Source organism: Ranitomeya imitator, chromosome 1 (genome assembly GCF_032444005.1).
Source record: "Ranitomeya imitator isolate aRanImi1 chromosome 1, aRanImi1.pri, whole genome shotgun sequence".
Taxonomy (NCBI): domain Eukaryota; kingdom Metazoa; phylum Chordata; class Amphibia; order Anura; family Dendrobatidae; genus Ranitomeya; species Ranitomeya imitator.
In genome coordinates this window covers 10807611-10824975 of record NC_091282.1, presented here as the reverse complement: position 1 = coordinate 10824975, position 17365 = coordinate 10807611, and the positions used below count along the sequence as shown (strand labels likewise).

The following is a 17365-nucleotide window of genomic DNA, read 5'->3' as shown; positions in this document are numbered from 1 at the left end:
GTCCTCAATTACGGAAGTACTTGAATTCTTACAAAAAGGTCTAGAAAAGGGCCTAGCAGTTAGCACGTTAAAAGTACAGGTATCAGCCTTAGGTGCACTTTATAATCAGGACATTGCAGGCAACCCTTGGGGAGCAAGATTCATCAAAGCAGCAACAAGATCTAAACAATTGGTCAGCCAAAAACTGCCATCCTGGGATCTGAATCTGGTCCTATCTGCCCTAACAGGACCCCCGTTTGAACCGATAGACACAGCCTCCCTTGAAATGTTATCCTTAAATACCATACTACTGGTAGCCTTAACATCGGCCCGTAGAGTAAATGACATTCAGGCCCTATCGGCAACACCCCCATTAACGAAGATCCTAGATGATGGGGTTATATTAAAACCTGACCCAGCCTATTTACCTAAGGTGGCATCTCGGTTACACAGGTCCCAAGAGGTAGTCCTTCCTTCATTTTGCCCAAATCCTAGAAATGGTAAAGCGGAGGAATTCCACACTCTAGATGTCAAAATATGCCTAGTTCAGTACCTAGAGTCCACCAAGAGCTGTAGGAAGAAAGGATCTCTTTGTCTGCTTTCAGGGGCCAAGCAAGGGACTTAAAGCATCCAAGGATACCCTGGCAAGGTGGATAAAGGAAGCGATAACCCTGGCCTACTCATCCACTGGGAACACAATCCCGTATGGTCGAAAGGCTCATTCTACAAGGGCCATAACGACCTCATGGGCAGAGAGGTCAGAGGTATCTATAGAACAAATCTGTACGGCGGCCACCTGGTCATCACCTTCAACCTTTTTTAGACACTACAGATTAGATTTAACTTCTACATCTGATTTGACCTTTGGGAGAAGAGTCCTTCAGGCGGTGGTCTCTCCCTAAGCTTCCATTCTCTGAAATGCTCTCCGTGGTGCTGTCATGGGCTCTGAGAAACACCGCTATCGGTGAGTAACTATGACTTTTTTCATTCTGCCTCCCCAAAATCGTAATAAAAAGTGATCAAAAATGTCATGGTACCGATAAAAAGTCAACTCGTCCCGCAAAAAAAAGACCTCACATGACTCTGTGGGCCAAAATATGGAAAAATTATAGCTCTCAAAATGTGGTGATACAAAAACAATTTTTGCAATAAAAAGCGTCATTTAGTGTGTGACAGCTGCCAAACAAAAACCCGCTATAATAACCCGCTATAAATAGTAAATCAAACCCCCCTTTATCACTGCCCTAGGGAAAATAATAAAATAAAAAAATGTATTTATGTCTATTTTCCAATTAGGGTAAGGTTTGTTTTACACATACCGTTGTTTTGTGGCCCCATTAGATTTCTATGGGGCCGCAAAAACGGTAATAATAATAATTTCACGGTGTGCCGTATAGCCGTGAGGGCCATGTTTACAGCCATCAAAAAAAGATCGAGCCTGCTCTTTTTCCCGGCTTACAGACATGGCCCCCATTCAAAATCAATGGGGCCGCAAAGACAACAGAAGTTTGTTTTTGCGGTGCACCGTGACTTCCGGTTTTGCAGAAGGATGATTTCTGAAACCCGAAAAACAGCGATCCGCAAGTTTTTTGCAGTCCATTGTGGCAGATTGTGAAAATTGCGGCGATACGGCCCGCAATAATGGGCCACATAAAACCCGGTATGTGTAAAAGAAGCCTTAGGGTTAGGACTAAAGTTAGGGTTGGGGCTAAGCTTAGGGATGGGGCTAAAGTTAGGGTTGGGGCTAATGGTAGGGTTAGGGCTGGGGCTAGAGATGGGGTTAGGGTTTGGATTACGTTTACGCTTGGGATTAGGGTTAGGGGTGTCAGGGTTAGGGGTGTGGTTAGGGTTGGGATTAGGGTTAGGGGTATGGTTAGGGTTGGGATTAGGGCTAGGGGCGTGTTGGGGTTAGGGGTGTGGTTGGGATTAGGGTTAGGGGTATGGTTAGGGTTGGGATTAGGGCTAGGGGCGTGTTGGGGTTAGGGGTGTGGTTAGGGTTGGCATTAGGGTTAGGGGTATGGTTAGGGTTGGGATTAGGGCTAGGGGCGTGTTGGGGTTAGGGGTGTGGTTAGGGTTGGGATTACTGTTAGGGGTGTGATAAAGTTGGAGTTAGAATTGGGGGGTTTCCACTGTTTAGGCACATCAGCGGCTCTCCAAATGCAACATGGCGTCCAATCTCAATTCCAGCCTATTCTGCGTTGAAAAAGTAAAACAGTGCTCCTTCCCTTCCGAGCTTTGTCGTGCGCCCAAACAGTAGTTTACGCTCACATATGGGGTATCAGCGTACTCAGGACAACTTGGACAACAACTTTTGATGTCCAATTTCTCCTGTTACCCTTGGGAAAAATACAAAACTGGGGGCTAAAATATGAATTGTGAAAAAAAAAAATTATTTTCACTGCTCTGCGTTAGAAACTGTAGTGAAACACTTGGGGGTTCAAATTTCTCATAACACATCTGGATAAGTTCTATGGGGGTCTAGTTCCCAATATGGGGTCACTTATGGGGGGTTTCTACTGTTTAGGTACATCAGTGGCTCTGCAAACGCAACGTGACGCCCACAGACTATATCATCTAAGTCTGCATTCCAAACGGCGCTCCTCTTCCGAGCTCTGCCATGCCCCCAAACAGTGGTTCCCCCCACATATCGGGTATCAGCGAACTGAGGACAAATTGAACAACTTTTGGGGTCCAATTTCTCCTGTTACCCTTGAAAAAATAAAAAATTGGAGGCAAAAAATAATTTTTGTGAAAAAAAAAAATATGATTTTTTTATTTTTACGGCTCTACATTCTAAACTTCTGTGAAGCACTTGGGGGTTCACAGTGCTCTCCACACATCTAGATGAGTTCCTCAGGGGATCAACTTTCCAAAATGGTGTCACTTGTGGGGAATTTCCACAGTTTTAGGCACATCAGGGGTTCTCCAAACGCAACATGGCGTCCTATCTCAATTCCAGTCAATTTTGCATTGAAAAGTCAAATGGCGCTCCTTCCCTTCCGAGCTCTGACATGCGCTCAAACAGTGGTTTACCCCCAGAAATGGAATCGGCATACCCAGGACAAATTGCACAACAACTTTTGGGGTCCAATTTCTCCTGTTACCCTTAGTAAAATAAAACAAATTGGATCTGAGTAATTTTTTTGTGAAAAATAGTTAAATGTTCATTTTTTTAAAACATTCCAAAAATTCCTGTGAAGCACCTGAAATTAAATAAATAATAAACTTCTTGAATGTGGTTTTGAGCACCTTGATGGGTGCAGTTTTTAGAATGATGTCACTTTTGGGTATTTTCTATAATATAGCCCCCTCAAAGTGACTTCAAATGTGATGTGGTCCCTAAAAAAAAATGGTGTTGTAAAAATGAGAACTCGCTGGTCAACTTTTAACCATTATAACTTCCTAAAAAAAAAAAAAAAATTTGGGTTCTAAAATTGTGCTGATGTAAAGTAGACATGTGGGAAATGTTATTTATTAACCCCTTCCCGACCTTTGACGCCACGTAGGCGTCAAGAAAGTCGGTGCCAATCCGACCCATGACGCCTATGTGGCGTCATGGGAAGATCGCGTCCCTGCAGATCGGGTGAAAGGGTTAACTTCCATTTCACCCGATCTGCAGGGACAGGGGGAGTGGTAGTTTAGCCCCCCCTCCCCTCCCCCCCCCCCCCCCCGTGGCTACGATCGCTCTGATTGGCAGTTTCACTTTCAACAGTCAATCAGCGATTTGTAATATTTCACCTAAAAAAACTGGTGAAATATTACAATCCAGCCATGGCCGATGCTGCGATATCATCGGCCATGGCTGGAAACACTGATGTGCCCCCCCACCCCACCGATCGCCCCCCCCAAGCCACCGATCTGTGGTCCGCTCCCCTCCGTTCTGCGCTCCGCTCCCCCGTCCTCCTGTCTGCTCCCCCTGTGCTCCTATGCCACCCCCTGTGCTCCTATGCCACCCCCGTGCTCTGACGCCCCCCCCCCCCCCGTGCCCCGATCTCCCCCCCCCCTCTTATACTTACCGAGGCTCCCGGGGTCCGTTCGTCTTCTTCATGGGCGCCGCCATCTTCCAAAATGGCGGGCGCATGCGCACTGCGCCCGCCAAATCTGCCGGCCGGCAGATTCGTTTCAAGTGCATTTTGATCACTGTGATAAAACCTCACAGTGATCAAAATAAAAAAAATACTAAATGACCCCCCCCTTTATCACCCCCATAGGTAGGGACAATAATAAAATAAAGAAATTTTTTTTTTCTTCCACTAAGGTTGGGGTAAGAACTAGGGTTAGGGTTAGGGTTTCGGTATGTGCACACGTATTCTGGTCCTCTGCGGATTTTTCCGCAGCGGATTTGATAAATCCACAGTGTTAAACCGCTGCGGATTTATCGTGGATTTACCGCGGTTTTTCTGCGCATTTCACTGCGGTTTTACAACTGCGGTTTACTATTGGACATTATACAGCACTGGAGGATTCTGGGTGATGAGCGGAGAGGTGACTGCTGGGACATTATACAGCACTGAGGGATTCTGGGTGATGAGCGGAGAGGTGACTGCTGGGACATTATACAGCACTGGAGGATTCTGGGTGATGAGCGGAGAGGTGACTGCTGGGACATTATACAGCACTGCAGGATTCTGGGTGATGAGCGGAGAGGTGACTGCTGGGAGATTATACAGCACTGGAGGATTCTGGGGGATGAGCGGAGAGGTGACTGCTGGGACATTATACAGCACTGGAGGATTCTGGGTGATGAGCGGAGAGGTAACTGCTGGGACATTATACAGCACTGGGGGATTCTGGGTGATGAGCGGAGAGGTGGCTGCTGGGACATTATACAGCACTGGAGGATTCTGGGTGATGAGCCGAGAGGTGACTGCTGGGACATTATACAGCACTGGAGGATTCTGGGTGATGAGCGGAGAGGTGACTGCTGGGACATTATACAGGACTGGAGGATTCTGGGTGATGAGCCGAGAGGTGACTGCTGGGACATTATACAGCACTGGAGGATTCTGGGTGATGAGCGGAGAGGTGACTGCTGGGACATTATACAGCACTGGAGGATTCTGGGTGATGAGCGGAGAGGTGACTGCTGGGACATTATACAGCACTGGAGGATTCTGGGTGATGATTGGAGAGGTGACTGCTGGGACATTATACAGCACTGGAGGATTCTGGGTGATGAGCGGAGAGGTGACTGCTGGGACATTATACAGCACTGGAGGATTCTGGGTGATGAGCGGAGAGGTGACTGCTGGGACATTATACAGGACTGGAGGATTCTGGGTGATGAGCGGAGAGGTGACTGCTGGGACATACAGCACTGGAGGATTCTGGGTGATGAGCGGAGAGGTGACTGCTGGGAGATTATACAGCACTGGAGGATTCTGGGTGATGAGCGGAGAGGTGACTGCTGGGAGATTATACAGCACTGGAGGATTCTGGGTGATGAGCGGAGAGGTGACTGCTGGGACATTATACAGCACTGGAGGATTCTGGGTGATGAGCGGAGAGGAGACTGCTGGGACATTATACAGAACTGGAGGATTCTGGGTGATGAGCGGAGAGGTGACTGCTGGGACATTATACAGGACTGGAGGATTCTGGGTGATGAGCGGAGAGGTGACTGCTGGGACATTATACAGGACTGGAGGATTCTGGGTGATGAGCGGAGAGGTGACTGCTGGGACATTATACAGGACTGGAGGATTCTGGGTGATGAGCGGAGAGGTGACTGCTGGGACATTATACAGGACTGGAGGATTCTGGGTGATGAGCGGAGAGGTGACTGCTGGGACATTATACAGCACTGGAGGATTCTGGGTGATGAGCGGAGAGGTGACTGCTGGGAGATTATACAGGACTGGAGGATTCTGGGGGATGAGCGGAGAGGTGATTGCTGGGACATTATACAGCACTGGAGGATTCTGGGTGATGAGCGGAGAGGTGACTGCTGGGAGATTATACAGGACTGGAGGATTCTGGGTGATGAGCGGAGAGATGACTGCTGGGACATTATACAGCACTGGAGGATTCTGGGTGATGAGCGGAGAGGTGACTGCTGGGAGATTATACAGGACTGGAGGATTCTGGGGGATGAGCGGAGAGGTGATTGCTGGGACATTATACAGCACTGGAGGATTCTGGGTGATGAGCGGAGAGGTGACTGCTGGGACATTGTACAGCACTGGAGGATTCTGGGTGATGAGCGGAGAGGTGACTGCTGGGACATTATACAGCACTGGAGGATTCTTGGTGATGAGCGGAGAGGTGACTGCTGGGACATTATACAGCACTGGAGGATTCTGGGTGATGACGGTGTCGTTGTCAGGTTCCTATAAGGTGTCAGGACGTCGCTGTCTATCTCTCCATGGAGGAGTGGGAGTATCTAGAAGGACACCAGGATCGGTACCAGGATGTGATGATGGAGGAGCTCCGGCCTCTTACACCACGAGGTGAGAGGCTCCTTGTTGGCTCTGGTGGATGTGATGACGCCACTTCGGCGTCGTCCTATAATAGATGAGTTTTTTCCAGATTTGCTCCGGTTTTCTCTACATTTTCTCCGTCTGACAACAGCTTTCATTTCCTGATTATTTCCTTCTGATCTGTGAGTCGCGGTTTCTCCGCTGTTGTTTCGTCTTCATCAGTCTTGAGTCTTCGTCCTCGGCGGCTTCTTTCAGAATCTTTCTCCGTCCTTAGAGCCTCGGTCACATTTTCTCTGCAGATGTCCCGTCCTTCTGTCCGTTCTGTCCTGTGAGTTCTTTCCCTAAGTCTGTCGTGGATTGTTACTCAGCAGAGTCGGGGTTAATTTACAGGTGATTTTCCCCCTAATCCGCTGTCGCTCGTCCGTCCCTCAGAATCTCATCATCGGTCGTGGTCGGCGTCCGGCTCCTCCTTCTTGGCTGACACTTGTGCCCCATGGGAAATAAGATATGCAAATTTCCTCTCCCCAGATACAGAGAAGGGTCTCTAGCGCCTCCTATAGGACGCAGCAATCCCAGAAATCAATATCAATGTTTCAGCCTCATCCTGATGGGGCAAATTTCCATTTTTGCAGTTTTTCCTCCTCTTCTTCCATGAGACATAACATTCTTATTTTCCATCCACAGACATTTGAGATCTTGTGTTTTTTTGCATCATGGATTTTTCATTTTACCGTATAATGAGCTGAAAAACAATAAATTCCAGATGAGCGGAAACGGTTAATAAAAAAAGTTTTTTTCCACATTTATTTTTTGGATTTTGCTTCTCGGCATTTATTGGGCGGTAAGAACGACCTCGCTGCGATTTTCTGGGTCAGTTATGGTGACACCAATCTTGTGTGTGGTTTTATATATTTTCTGGATTATAATATCAGCCGATTCCCTGAGACCGATCACTTTATCTTCCGTTATCGGAGCGGTGTGACGGCTTCTCTTCTTGAATGCAGCGCTGACCTTTTGGGATCATTTTGGGGCATCTGTGACTTTTTGATCGTTGTGTTTTTATTACATCTTTGGGGAGGTGTTTGTGATGTGTTTACTGTGTGGGATAAATCCTCATTTGACAATGACAAATATGTTTGTTGATACATTTATTTTTTGTTCTAATTTTTGGAAACAAAGTAAAACTAATGGGGACTTTAACCTGAAATCCTGTTCATACTGGACGTCATAGGAAAACCTTCGCGGCAGAGACAGGGGTCTTCTGGAGGCCACAGACGGCCATAGCCGGCTCTAATGCTGAGCTGGCTGTCAGTCAGTGCCGGCTCTAATGCTGAGCTGGCTGGTAGTCAGTGCCGGCTGTGATGCTGAGCTGGCTGTCAGTCAGTGTCGGCTCTAATGCTGAGCTGGCTGTCAGTCAGTGCCGGCTCTAATGCTGAGCTGGCTGTCAGTCAGTGCCGGCTCTAATGCTGAGCTGGCTGGTAGTCAGTGCCGGCTGTGTTGCTGAGCTGGCTGTCAGTCAGTGTCGGCTCTAATGCTGAGCTGGCTGTCAGTCAGTGCCGGCTCTAATGCTGAGCTGGCTGTCAGTCAGTGCCGGCTCTAATGCTGAGCTGGCTGGTAGTCAGTGCCGGCTGTGATGCTGAGCTGGCTGTCAGTCAGTGTTGGCTCTAATGCTGAGCTGGCTGTCAGTCAGTGCCGGCTCTAATGCTGAGCTGGCTGGTAGTCAGTGCTGGCTGTAATGCTGAGCTGGCTGTCAGTCAGTGTCGGCTCTAATGCTGATCTGGCTGTCAGTCAGTGTCGGGGTTGCGGTAACAGCTGCCGCTCTCTATACACTAACCAGTGACTGTAGCTGCTTCAGCCGAAACTTTATGACTGGAAGCCGAACGCTGCTGAGTGGGACTAAAGTTAATATCATCTCACTGCTGACACCGGACAGGTTCAATATTTTATTAACCTGCAGGTTCTCTCCTCTTAGTGATCCCAGAGGATCTTGTCCAGGAGGGAGGCCGTGTCCTCATGGTGACATCATGAGCTCTCAGAACACAATCACTGGTAAATGGTAACCGTCCTTCCCCCAATCTCCATAACGGTGAATTAAGGTACCTTCACACTCAGCAACTTTGCAACGAGAACGACAACAATCCGTGATGTTGCAGCGTCCTGGATAGCGATCTTGTTGTGTTTGACACGCAGCAGCGATCTGGATCCCGCTGTGCCATCGCTGGCCGGAGCTAGAAGTCCAGAACTTTATTTTGTCGCCAGGTCGGCGTGTATCATCATGTTTGACATCAAAAGCAACGACGCCAGCAACGAGCATAGGGCCCCTAGATGTGTGTCGGATCAGTACACTCTGGCTGTTTGACATGGAGCTAACATCCAGCGAGAACAAGAAGTGAGTCGCCGTTACGTCACTGGATCGCTCCTGCATCGTTCTGGAGCTGCTGTGTTTTACGTCTCTACAGCGACCTAAACAGCGACGCTGCAGCGATATAACATAGTAACATAGTTAGTAAGGCCGAAAAAAGACATTTGTCCATCCAGTTCAGATCTAGTTTAGGTCGGCTCGTTGTCTATATCGCTGCAGCGTCGCTGAGTGTGACGGTACCTTTAGGAGAGAAGAAACCGCTGGATAGAAATGTGGAGCTTTCTCCAGCTCCTCTGTGGTTCCATTCCTGGTGTAGGGAACTTGGAGACGTTGTGTTTCTTAGTACGGTTCCTCCATCTGACTGACGAGGGTCTTCTCTGTCCCTCTCCTCATGGTTCTCATCCTCCGGGTGCAGAGCAGAGAGCATTAGGCTTTGGCCTCGCTGATTATCACTTCATACTTGGGTCCACAATGTGCTGGGACCTCGGTACCGGTGGTGAGGACCACAACAATGTAATGTAGTCCCTGATACATAAACCTAGAATTACCGGTTCTGAGAGATGTCTCATATATAGACAGATACACGGCAGGTGATGTATTCAGTCTGTGTCTCCACAGGTGGATCCAGGAGGAGAAATCCACCAGAGAGATGTCCCCGTCCTCTGTATCCCCAGGACTGTCCGGAGGAGAATCACAACATCCCGGAGGATCATCAGGTAGATGACACTGAAGCCTCCACAACATCTGACCATGAAGTGATGGGACCTGAGCTCATCTTACATTTTTCTTTTTAGGGTGAAGATCTGATTGATATTAAGGTTGAGGTTATACATGGAGCACAAGAGGCGATCGCAATATGGGCCGATCAGCAGGGTGAGGAGGGGAGACTGTCATGTCTGTTCTGTGGTCACCTACTACTACTCCCATCATCTCATCATAACATGACACAATCTATTCCATCACTGTGTGTCTCCACAGATGGATCCAGGAGGAGAAATCCACCAGAGAGATGTCCCCGTCCTCTGTATCCCCAGGACTGTCCGGAGGAGAATCACAACATCCCGGAGGATCATCAGGTAGACGGTGCTGAGCCCTGTACCGTATCTGTATATGGGGGGACATTTCTGGTCGAGGTCATAGAGGTCACAGATTTTGGAGGTTTGTTGTATTTTACTGATTGTTACATCTGATATATCAGGAGGAAGATCCGACTAAGAATAAAGTGAAGGACGAGACAGTAGAAAAAGCGATAACGAGGGGGGATCAGCCGTGTGTGAGTGACGGGAAGGAGGAGATTCCGGGAGATGTTTCCACAGGTATGTAATAATGACCGGCACGTGATGATAATGACTGGTGTGTAATAATGACCAGCGTGTGATGATGATGAGCAGTGTGTAATGATGACGACGACTGGCGTTTGATGATGATATCCGGCATGTGATAATAATGATTGAAGTGTGATGATGATGAACAGCGTGTGATGATGATGATGACTGGTGTGTGATGATGATGACTGGCGTGTGGTGATGATGATGACCGGTGTGTGATATTGTGTGGAGTCTCCGGTGCAGTGAAGCTTTATCCGCTGTCGTCATCACAGCAGAAGCGTCCGGTGATGGCGCGGCTGCTCCTGTAGAGTCCGGCGGTGCACCGATGAATAATGGATCTGCCTTCACACCTCTTCTTAATGGTTTAGGAAGCACAGATTTAGTTTTCCTTTACCTTTGTTAATATTCCTTCCATCATTTCCGTCCATATTTTTCTTCTACAAGTCCCGTGCTGCCATATAAATGACTGAGCTTGTGATTCGGATGGAGCCTCTGATGGAAGATTCCCTATAATAAGGCAGGTAGAGATACTGTGGACACCATGGAATCGGTGATCCGGCGGTGTCAAGCGTGCATAAAAGTGCTGTTGGCCACAGTTTTGTGCATCTTTGAGAGACGGACAACGCTGATCAATGGCTAGACAGTAACTGTGCTGTTTCATTAGTGATTGGATCCCTCGAGGTTTCGTCTGGATCACGTATTTTGTATATTTAGACAGAAACCCCGATGTGAGTGCTCAGCGTAGGGCACAAGATAAATGCGAATCAAATTTTTTTTTAAATGTTCCCAATAAGAGCTTCATCTCATTTCACTCCCGAATCCAAATACCTCTTCCTCCTGAGCCCCATATTGTGCGTAAACCGCAGTTAGCGTCCATATATTTGGCATTTCTGTAGCAGGTAGACAGAGACCGCTTAATTTACAGGGTGGGCATCTCCAGAAGCGCAAGCTGGGCATAATGTATGGGCACTAAAATGTACAGGCACTACAAGGTACTGGCAGTACAATATCCTGGGTGCTACAATGTATGAGCACTACAATGTACTGAGCACTGCAGTCTACTGGGCATAATGTACTGGGCACTACAATATATGGGCACTACAGTGTACTGGACTCTATAATGTACTGGACCCTACTATGTACTGGGCACCACAATGTACTGGACACTGCGATGTTTGGGCACTTTAGCTTTCTGGGCACTACAATATATGGACACTACAATATCCTGCACTCTATAATGTACGGACACTGCAACATACTGGGCACTACAATGTACTGGGCACTACAGTGTACTGGGCATAATGTACTGGGCACTACAATGTATGGGCACTACAATGGCATATTTGCATTTTCACTTAGCAACATCCACTGCTCCTTGTTTCTGAAGAACACCCATGGAGTCAAATACATCACTGAACCTGTGGATAAATTCCCAGAGGGGTGCAATTTCAAAAATGGGGTTACTTGAGGTCAATTCTGCTCTGGTAGCACTTATGGGTTCTGTATATGGAGTCTGCAAACTATTCTAGGGCAATCTGCCCTCCAGGAGGCAAATAACACTTCTTTCCTCCCAAGTCTCATTGTGTAGCTACGCAGTACTGCACAGCATCATAGGGATATTTCCACGTTCAGCCGAAATTGTGTAACAAATTATGTGGTCATTTGTACCCATTTCCCCTTGTGAAAATGTAAAATCTGGGGCTAAAACTACAATATAATGGTAAAATTTAACTTTTTTCCACACAGTTCAATGGTATAACATTTTGTGAATCCATAACTCTAGATATATTCCTTGAGGGGTCTAGTTTCCAAAATGGGGTCAGTTGTGGGGGGTTTCCACTGCTTAGGCACAGCTAGGGCTTTGCAAATGCGACGTGGCATCCGCTATCTATGTCATCCGATTTTGCGCTCCAAAAGTCAAATGGTTCTCCTTACCTTCTGAGCCTAGCCATGCGCCCATACAGTAGTTTCCCCCCACATATGGGGTAACGGCGTACTTAGGAGAAATTGTACAACAAATTGTATGGCGCATTTTCTGCTTTTACTTTTGTGAAAATTAAAAGTTTGGAGCTAAAGCAACATTTTTTGTGGTGGAAAAATTTAAATTTTATTTTTTTTCCTTCCACATTCCATTAATTCCTCTGAAGAACCGGAAGGGTAATAAACTTCTTGAATGTGGTTTTGAGCACCTTGAGGGGTGCAGTTTTTCGAATGGTATTTTCTGTCACATAGGCCCCTCAAAGTCACTTCAAATTTTAGGCGGTCTCTAAATAAATAAAGTTTTGTAAATTTTGTTGGAAAACAGAGAAATTGCCCATAAACTTTTAACCCTTATAACTTCTTAGCAAAAAAATGATGTTTCAAAAATGATTCTGATGTAAAGTAGACATGTGGGAAATGTTATTTATGAACTATTTTTGGTTATTTAACTATATGGTTTAAGGGGATAAAAATGTGTAAATTTTTTTTTTTTTATATTTTCATAAATAAATGCAAATATTGACGACAATTTACCACAAACATGAAGTACAATATGTCACAGAAAACAATCTCAGGATCAGTGGGACGTGTGGAAGCTCCAGAGTTATTACATAAAGTGACGCTGGTCAGAATGCGGCTCGGTCATTAACATAAGTAACTTACAATGTGGCCTGGTCCTAAGGAGTTAATGTTCCTTCAGAGCTATTGCAGTCTTCTAAGGTTTCCTATCCTGCCCTTCGGCATACTGAGGACATGATTACGGTGGCTGGAGCTCGGCTACTCGCGGATGTACGGTCACCTTTGTGACTAGTCAATCTCATTTGTATACAGTAATGAAATATTAAAATTCCATTTTTAATTGCATGGACACTTTTCTACACTAAGAGCAAGATAGGAAGCTTGAGAGAGTGAAATGGCACTGGTGGTATATTGAGGGGTAAATCCTGATGGCGGGGTCCCTTTAAGAACTATTTGTTGTCTTATCTCTGCCACCACTGATTGTGCCAATGTCACCAGTTTATAAGTGTTCCTCACTTTACCTGTCATTGTACTAATGTTATAGTTACATAGTAACATAGTATTTAAGGTTAAATAGAGACTTTAAGTCCATCTAGTGCAACCCATCACCTAATCTAACATGCCCTAACATGTTGATCCAGAGGAAGGCAAAAAAAAACATGCGGCAAACGGCAAGCTCCACATTGGGGAAAAAAATTCCTTCCCGACTCCACATACAGCAATCAGACTAGTTCCCTGGATCAACGCCCTATCAAGGAATCTAGTGTATATACCTTGTAACATTATACTTTACAAAAAAGGTATCCAGTCCCCTCTTACATTTTACTAGGGAATCACTCATTACAACATCCTACGGCATAGAGTTCCATAGTCTCACTGCTCTTACAGTAAAGAATCAGCAACTGTTATTATGCTTAAACCTTCTTTCCTCCAGACGTAGAGGATGCCCCCTTGTCCCTGTCCCAGGTCTTAGAGTAAAAAAAGTCATTAGAAAGGTCTTTGTACTGTCCCCTCATGTATTTATACTTTGTAATAAGATCACTCCTTACCCTTCGTTTTTCCAAACTAAATAGCCCCCAGTGTAATAACCTATCTTGGTATTGCAGACCCCCCAGTCCTCTAATAACCTTGGTCGCTCTTCTCTGCACCCGCTCCAGTTCAGCTATGTCTTTCTTATACACCGGAGACCAGAACTGTGCACAGTATTCTAAGTGTGGTCGCACTAGTGACTTGTATAGAGGTAAAATTATGTTCTCCTCATGAGCATCTATGCCTCTTTTAATGCATCCCATTGTTTTATTTGCCTTTGCAGCAGCTGCCTGACACTGGCCACTAAATGTGAGTTTGTCATCCACCCATACACCCAGGTCTTTTTCAGTGACGGTTTTGCCCAGTGTTTTACAATTAAGCACATAATTATACATCTTATTTCTTCTCCTCAAGTGCATGACCTTACATTTATCGCCATTAAAGCTTATTTGCCATTTATCATCCCAAGCTTCTAGTTTACATAAATCCTCCTGTAATATTAAATTGTCCTCCTCTGTATTGATTACCCTGCAGAGTTTAGTGTCATCTGCAAATATTGAAATTCTACTCTGTATGCCCCCTACAAAGTCATTAAGAAATGTTAAAAAAAAGAGGGCCCAATACTGACCCCTGTGGTACCCCCACTGCTAAGCGCGACCCAGTCCGAGTGTGCTCCATTAATAACCACCCTTTGTTTCCTATCCCTGAGCCAGCACTTAACCCACTTACACATATTTATCCCTGTCCCCATTGTTTTCATTTTAAGTAGCAACCTTTTGTGTGGCACCTTATCAAAAGCTTTTGAAAAGTCCATATACACCTTATTACCGGTCCTTTCACGTACGAGGTTCTTCATTGTGAGCTCCATAAAATAAATGTAGAAATCTCTTTGGAGTTGTAGAAGAAATTCACATACAATCTACCTTTCTTCTTTATAGGAAATTTTTGTGAGATTAACGGTTTATCGCTAAATTGTAAAAAAGAAGATATCAGGAAGCACTCTAATGGAGAAAACCTCTTTACCCTTCATGGACCTCCTGGACTTCACAGTACTTCACTTTCTTATAATCCTCCTAATCATGAAGAACCCTCTCCTGAGCAATCTCACATTGTTACCACAATTCCAGGAGCCAAAGTGGATACAAGATTTCAGTGTGACAAGCAAATTACTAGAAGCTCTGATATTTTAACACAAGGCAAACACAAAGGAGAGAAGCCATACTCCTGTTCAGAATGTGGGAAATGCTTTACTAAGAAATCACAATTTGTTAGACATGAGAGAAGTCACACAGGTGAGAAGCCATACTCCTGTTCAGAATGTGGGAAATGCTTTACAGAGAAATCAAAATTTGTTAGACATGAGAGAAGTCACACAGGAGAAAAGCCATTTTCATGTTCAGAATGTGGGAAGTCCTTCACAAATAAAGGGTATCTTATTATACATCAGAGAATTCACACAGGAGAAAAGCCATTTTCATGTTCAGTATGTGGGAAGTCTTTCACAGAAAAAGGGAGTCTTATTACACATCAGAGAATTCACACAGGAGAGAAGCCATTTTCATGTTCAGAATGTGGCAAGGCCTTCAAATATAAAGGGAGTCTGATTATACATCAGAGAATTCACACAGGAGAAAAACCATTTTCATGTTCAGAATGTGGGAAATGCTTTTCATATAAATCACAAGTTGCTGTGCATGAGAGAACTCACACAGGAGAAAAGCCATTTTCATGTTTAGAATGTGGTAAGTCCTTCACAGATAAAGGGTATCTTATTACACATCAGAGAATTCACACAGGAGAAAAGCCATTTTCATGTTCAGTATGTGGGAAGTTCTTCACAGCTAAAAGGAGTCTTATTAAACATCAGAGAATTCACAAAGGAGAGAAGCCATTTTCATGTTCAGAATGTGGGAAGGCCTTCACATATAAAGGGCATCTTATTACACATCAGAGAATTCACACAGGAGAGAAGCCATTTTCATGTTCAGAATGTGGGAAATGTTTTTTCTATAAATCAAAAGTTGCTATGCATGAGAGAATTCACACAGGAGAAAAGCCATTTTCATGTTTAGAATGTGGGAAATCCTTCACAGATAAAGGGTATCTTACTATACATCAGAGAATTCACACAGGAGAAAAGCCATTTTCATGTTCAGTATGTGGGAAGTCCTTCACAGAAAAAGGGAGTCTTATAATACATCAGAGAATTCACACAGGAGAGAAGCCATATTCATGTTCACTGTGTGGAAAGTCCTTTAGAGTTAAAGGGAGTTTTAGTAGACATCAGAACGTTCATACTAAAGAGACACCATATTCATCTCATGCTTTACAAAAAAAATGAAGTCTTGTGAGCCACGAGAGAAGTCACACATTGAAGCATGTTCGGAATGTGGTAAATCTTTCATACACAAATTATATCTTGTAAAACATGAGAGAAGACATGCAGGACAGATACTGTAATTATGTTCTGTGTTTTATAAATTTTAAAAAACATTGCTCAGTTTAAATGAGTACACCCCTTTGATAAGATGTAATTAATATCTCACTGAACTTTAGAACAATTTCTAACATTTTGCCAACACTAATTTTCATAGAACATATTGGTGGGGGGATATGATGCAGAGGAGCTGTGTGGGAGGGGGAATATGACAGAGAAGAGCTATGTGTGGGAATATTATGGATAGGTGCTGTGTGTGTGGGGGGGGGATATAACAGAGAGGAGCAGTATGCATGGGGAATATGACGGAGAGGAGCTGTGTGGGGGAATAAATGTAAGAAACAGGAACTCTGTGTGTGTGGGATATACCAGAGAGAAGCTGTGTGTGTGGGGATATGATGAAGACGAGCTGTGTGTGGGGGAGAGTGTGAGGAAAATGTATATAAGTTTTAGTTTCTCTTGCTAGCCCATGCTGTGGGCAAAAACACCCCTTCTCTGTGTTCCTGTTCTGAGATATGTATGTGCAGCTCCCAAACCCCTCATGCCCCTCCCAAAATAATTTTTACGATCGCTTGTGTCGGCTCAAACCTTCCTCCAGCAGAAACTGGTCTGATCTCCTTCTTTAAAGGCAAGAAGTCCTTTGTTCCATTATAGTGAGATATTGGGCCAACGGTTTAGGCTAGGAAAATAATACGTCCAGTTTGTGAATCTCCATTGGCGGATCTATCCGCCACGGTAAGCGCGGATTTCTAGTTCCAACAGGGACAGAGTATGGATTTCTCTGGAACTATGCATCCCATCAAGCCCAAATTTGGTCTCATTAGAACGCCAATGTTAATACAAGATGAATGCTGGGTGTGTTATGATTCTGACATGTTCTGTAGCGGAGATACAGGCATTAGACAAACTTGTGTTAAATTTAGTAAGACTGAAGAGATAGGAGGGTCTGAGGAAACCAGCCCTGTTAGTGATGTCACGAGGCTGTGGTTATTTAAGTGAATCCACTTTACCCAGCCTTCAGAGTCTGTCAGAGTCTGAGTCTGAATTCAGGAGCTCTTACTGCTAGCCCTGATGAACTGGGATATTTGGATCTCCGCCCACTAGCCTGATTGCCTGAAATGACCTGAACACATGTGTTAATTTCTCATTTAACTCCTGATATTTTTATAATTACCTTGTACATATTTTCAATTGTCTCATATTGTAACATCTTTTATACCTTTTTATAAACACTGCCTTAATCTTTAATGGAGTAAAATATTTAAAATACTAGATTCGTTCTCCTGTTCTAAAACGTACCCTAAGTCTTCTG

The 17365-nt window shown here is 45.0% G+C and overlaps 1 protein-coding gene across 1 annotated transcript in view; it reads left to right on the top strand.

Annotated features, from left to right (window-relative positions):
- Positions 1-17323, top strand: part of LOC138657431 (zinc finger protein 300-like) — a 68008-nt gene extending 50685 nt beyond the window's left edge. The window contains exons 4-9 of the mRNA XM_069745221.1: positions 6305-6428; positions 9379-9476; positions 9555-9633; positions 9739-9836; positions 9959-10076; positions 14555-17323. Of these exons, the coding sequence (XP_069601322.1) occupies positions 6305-6428; positions 9379-9476; positions 9555-9633; positions 9739-9836; positions 9959-10076; positions 14555-15957 (1920 nt within the window). The 3' untranslated portion in view covers positions 15958-17323. The remainder of the gene's footprint in view (positions 1-6304; positions 6429-9378; positions 9477-9554; positions 9634-9738; positions 9837-9958; positions 10077-14554) is intronic.
- The last annotated feature ends 42 nt before the right edge of the window (positions 17324-17365 follow it).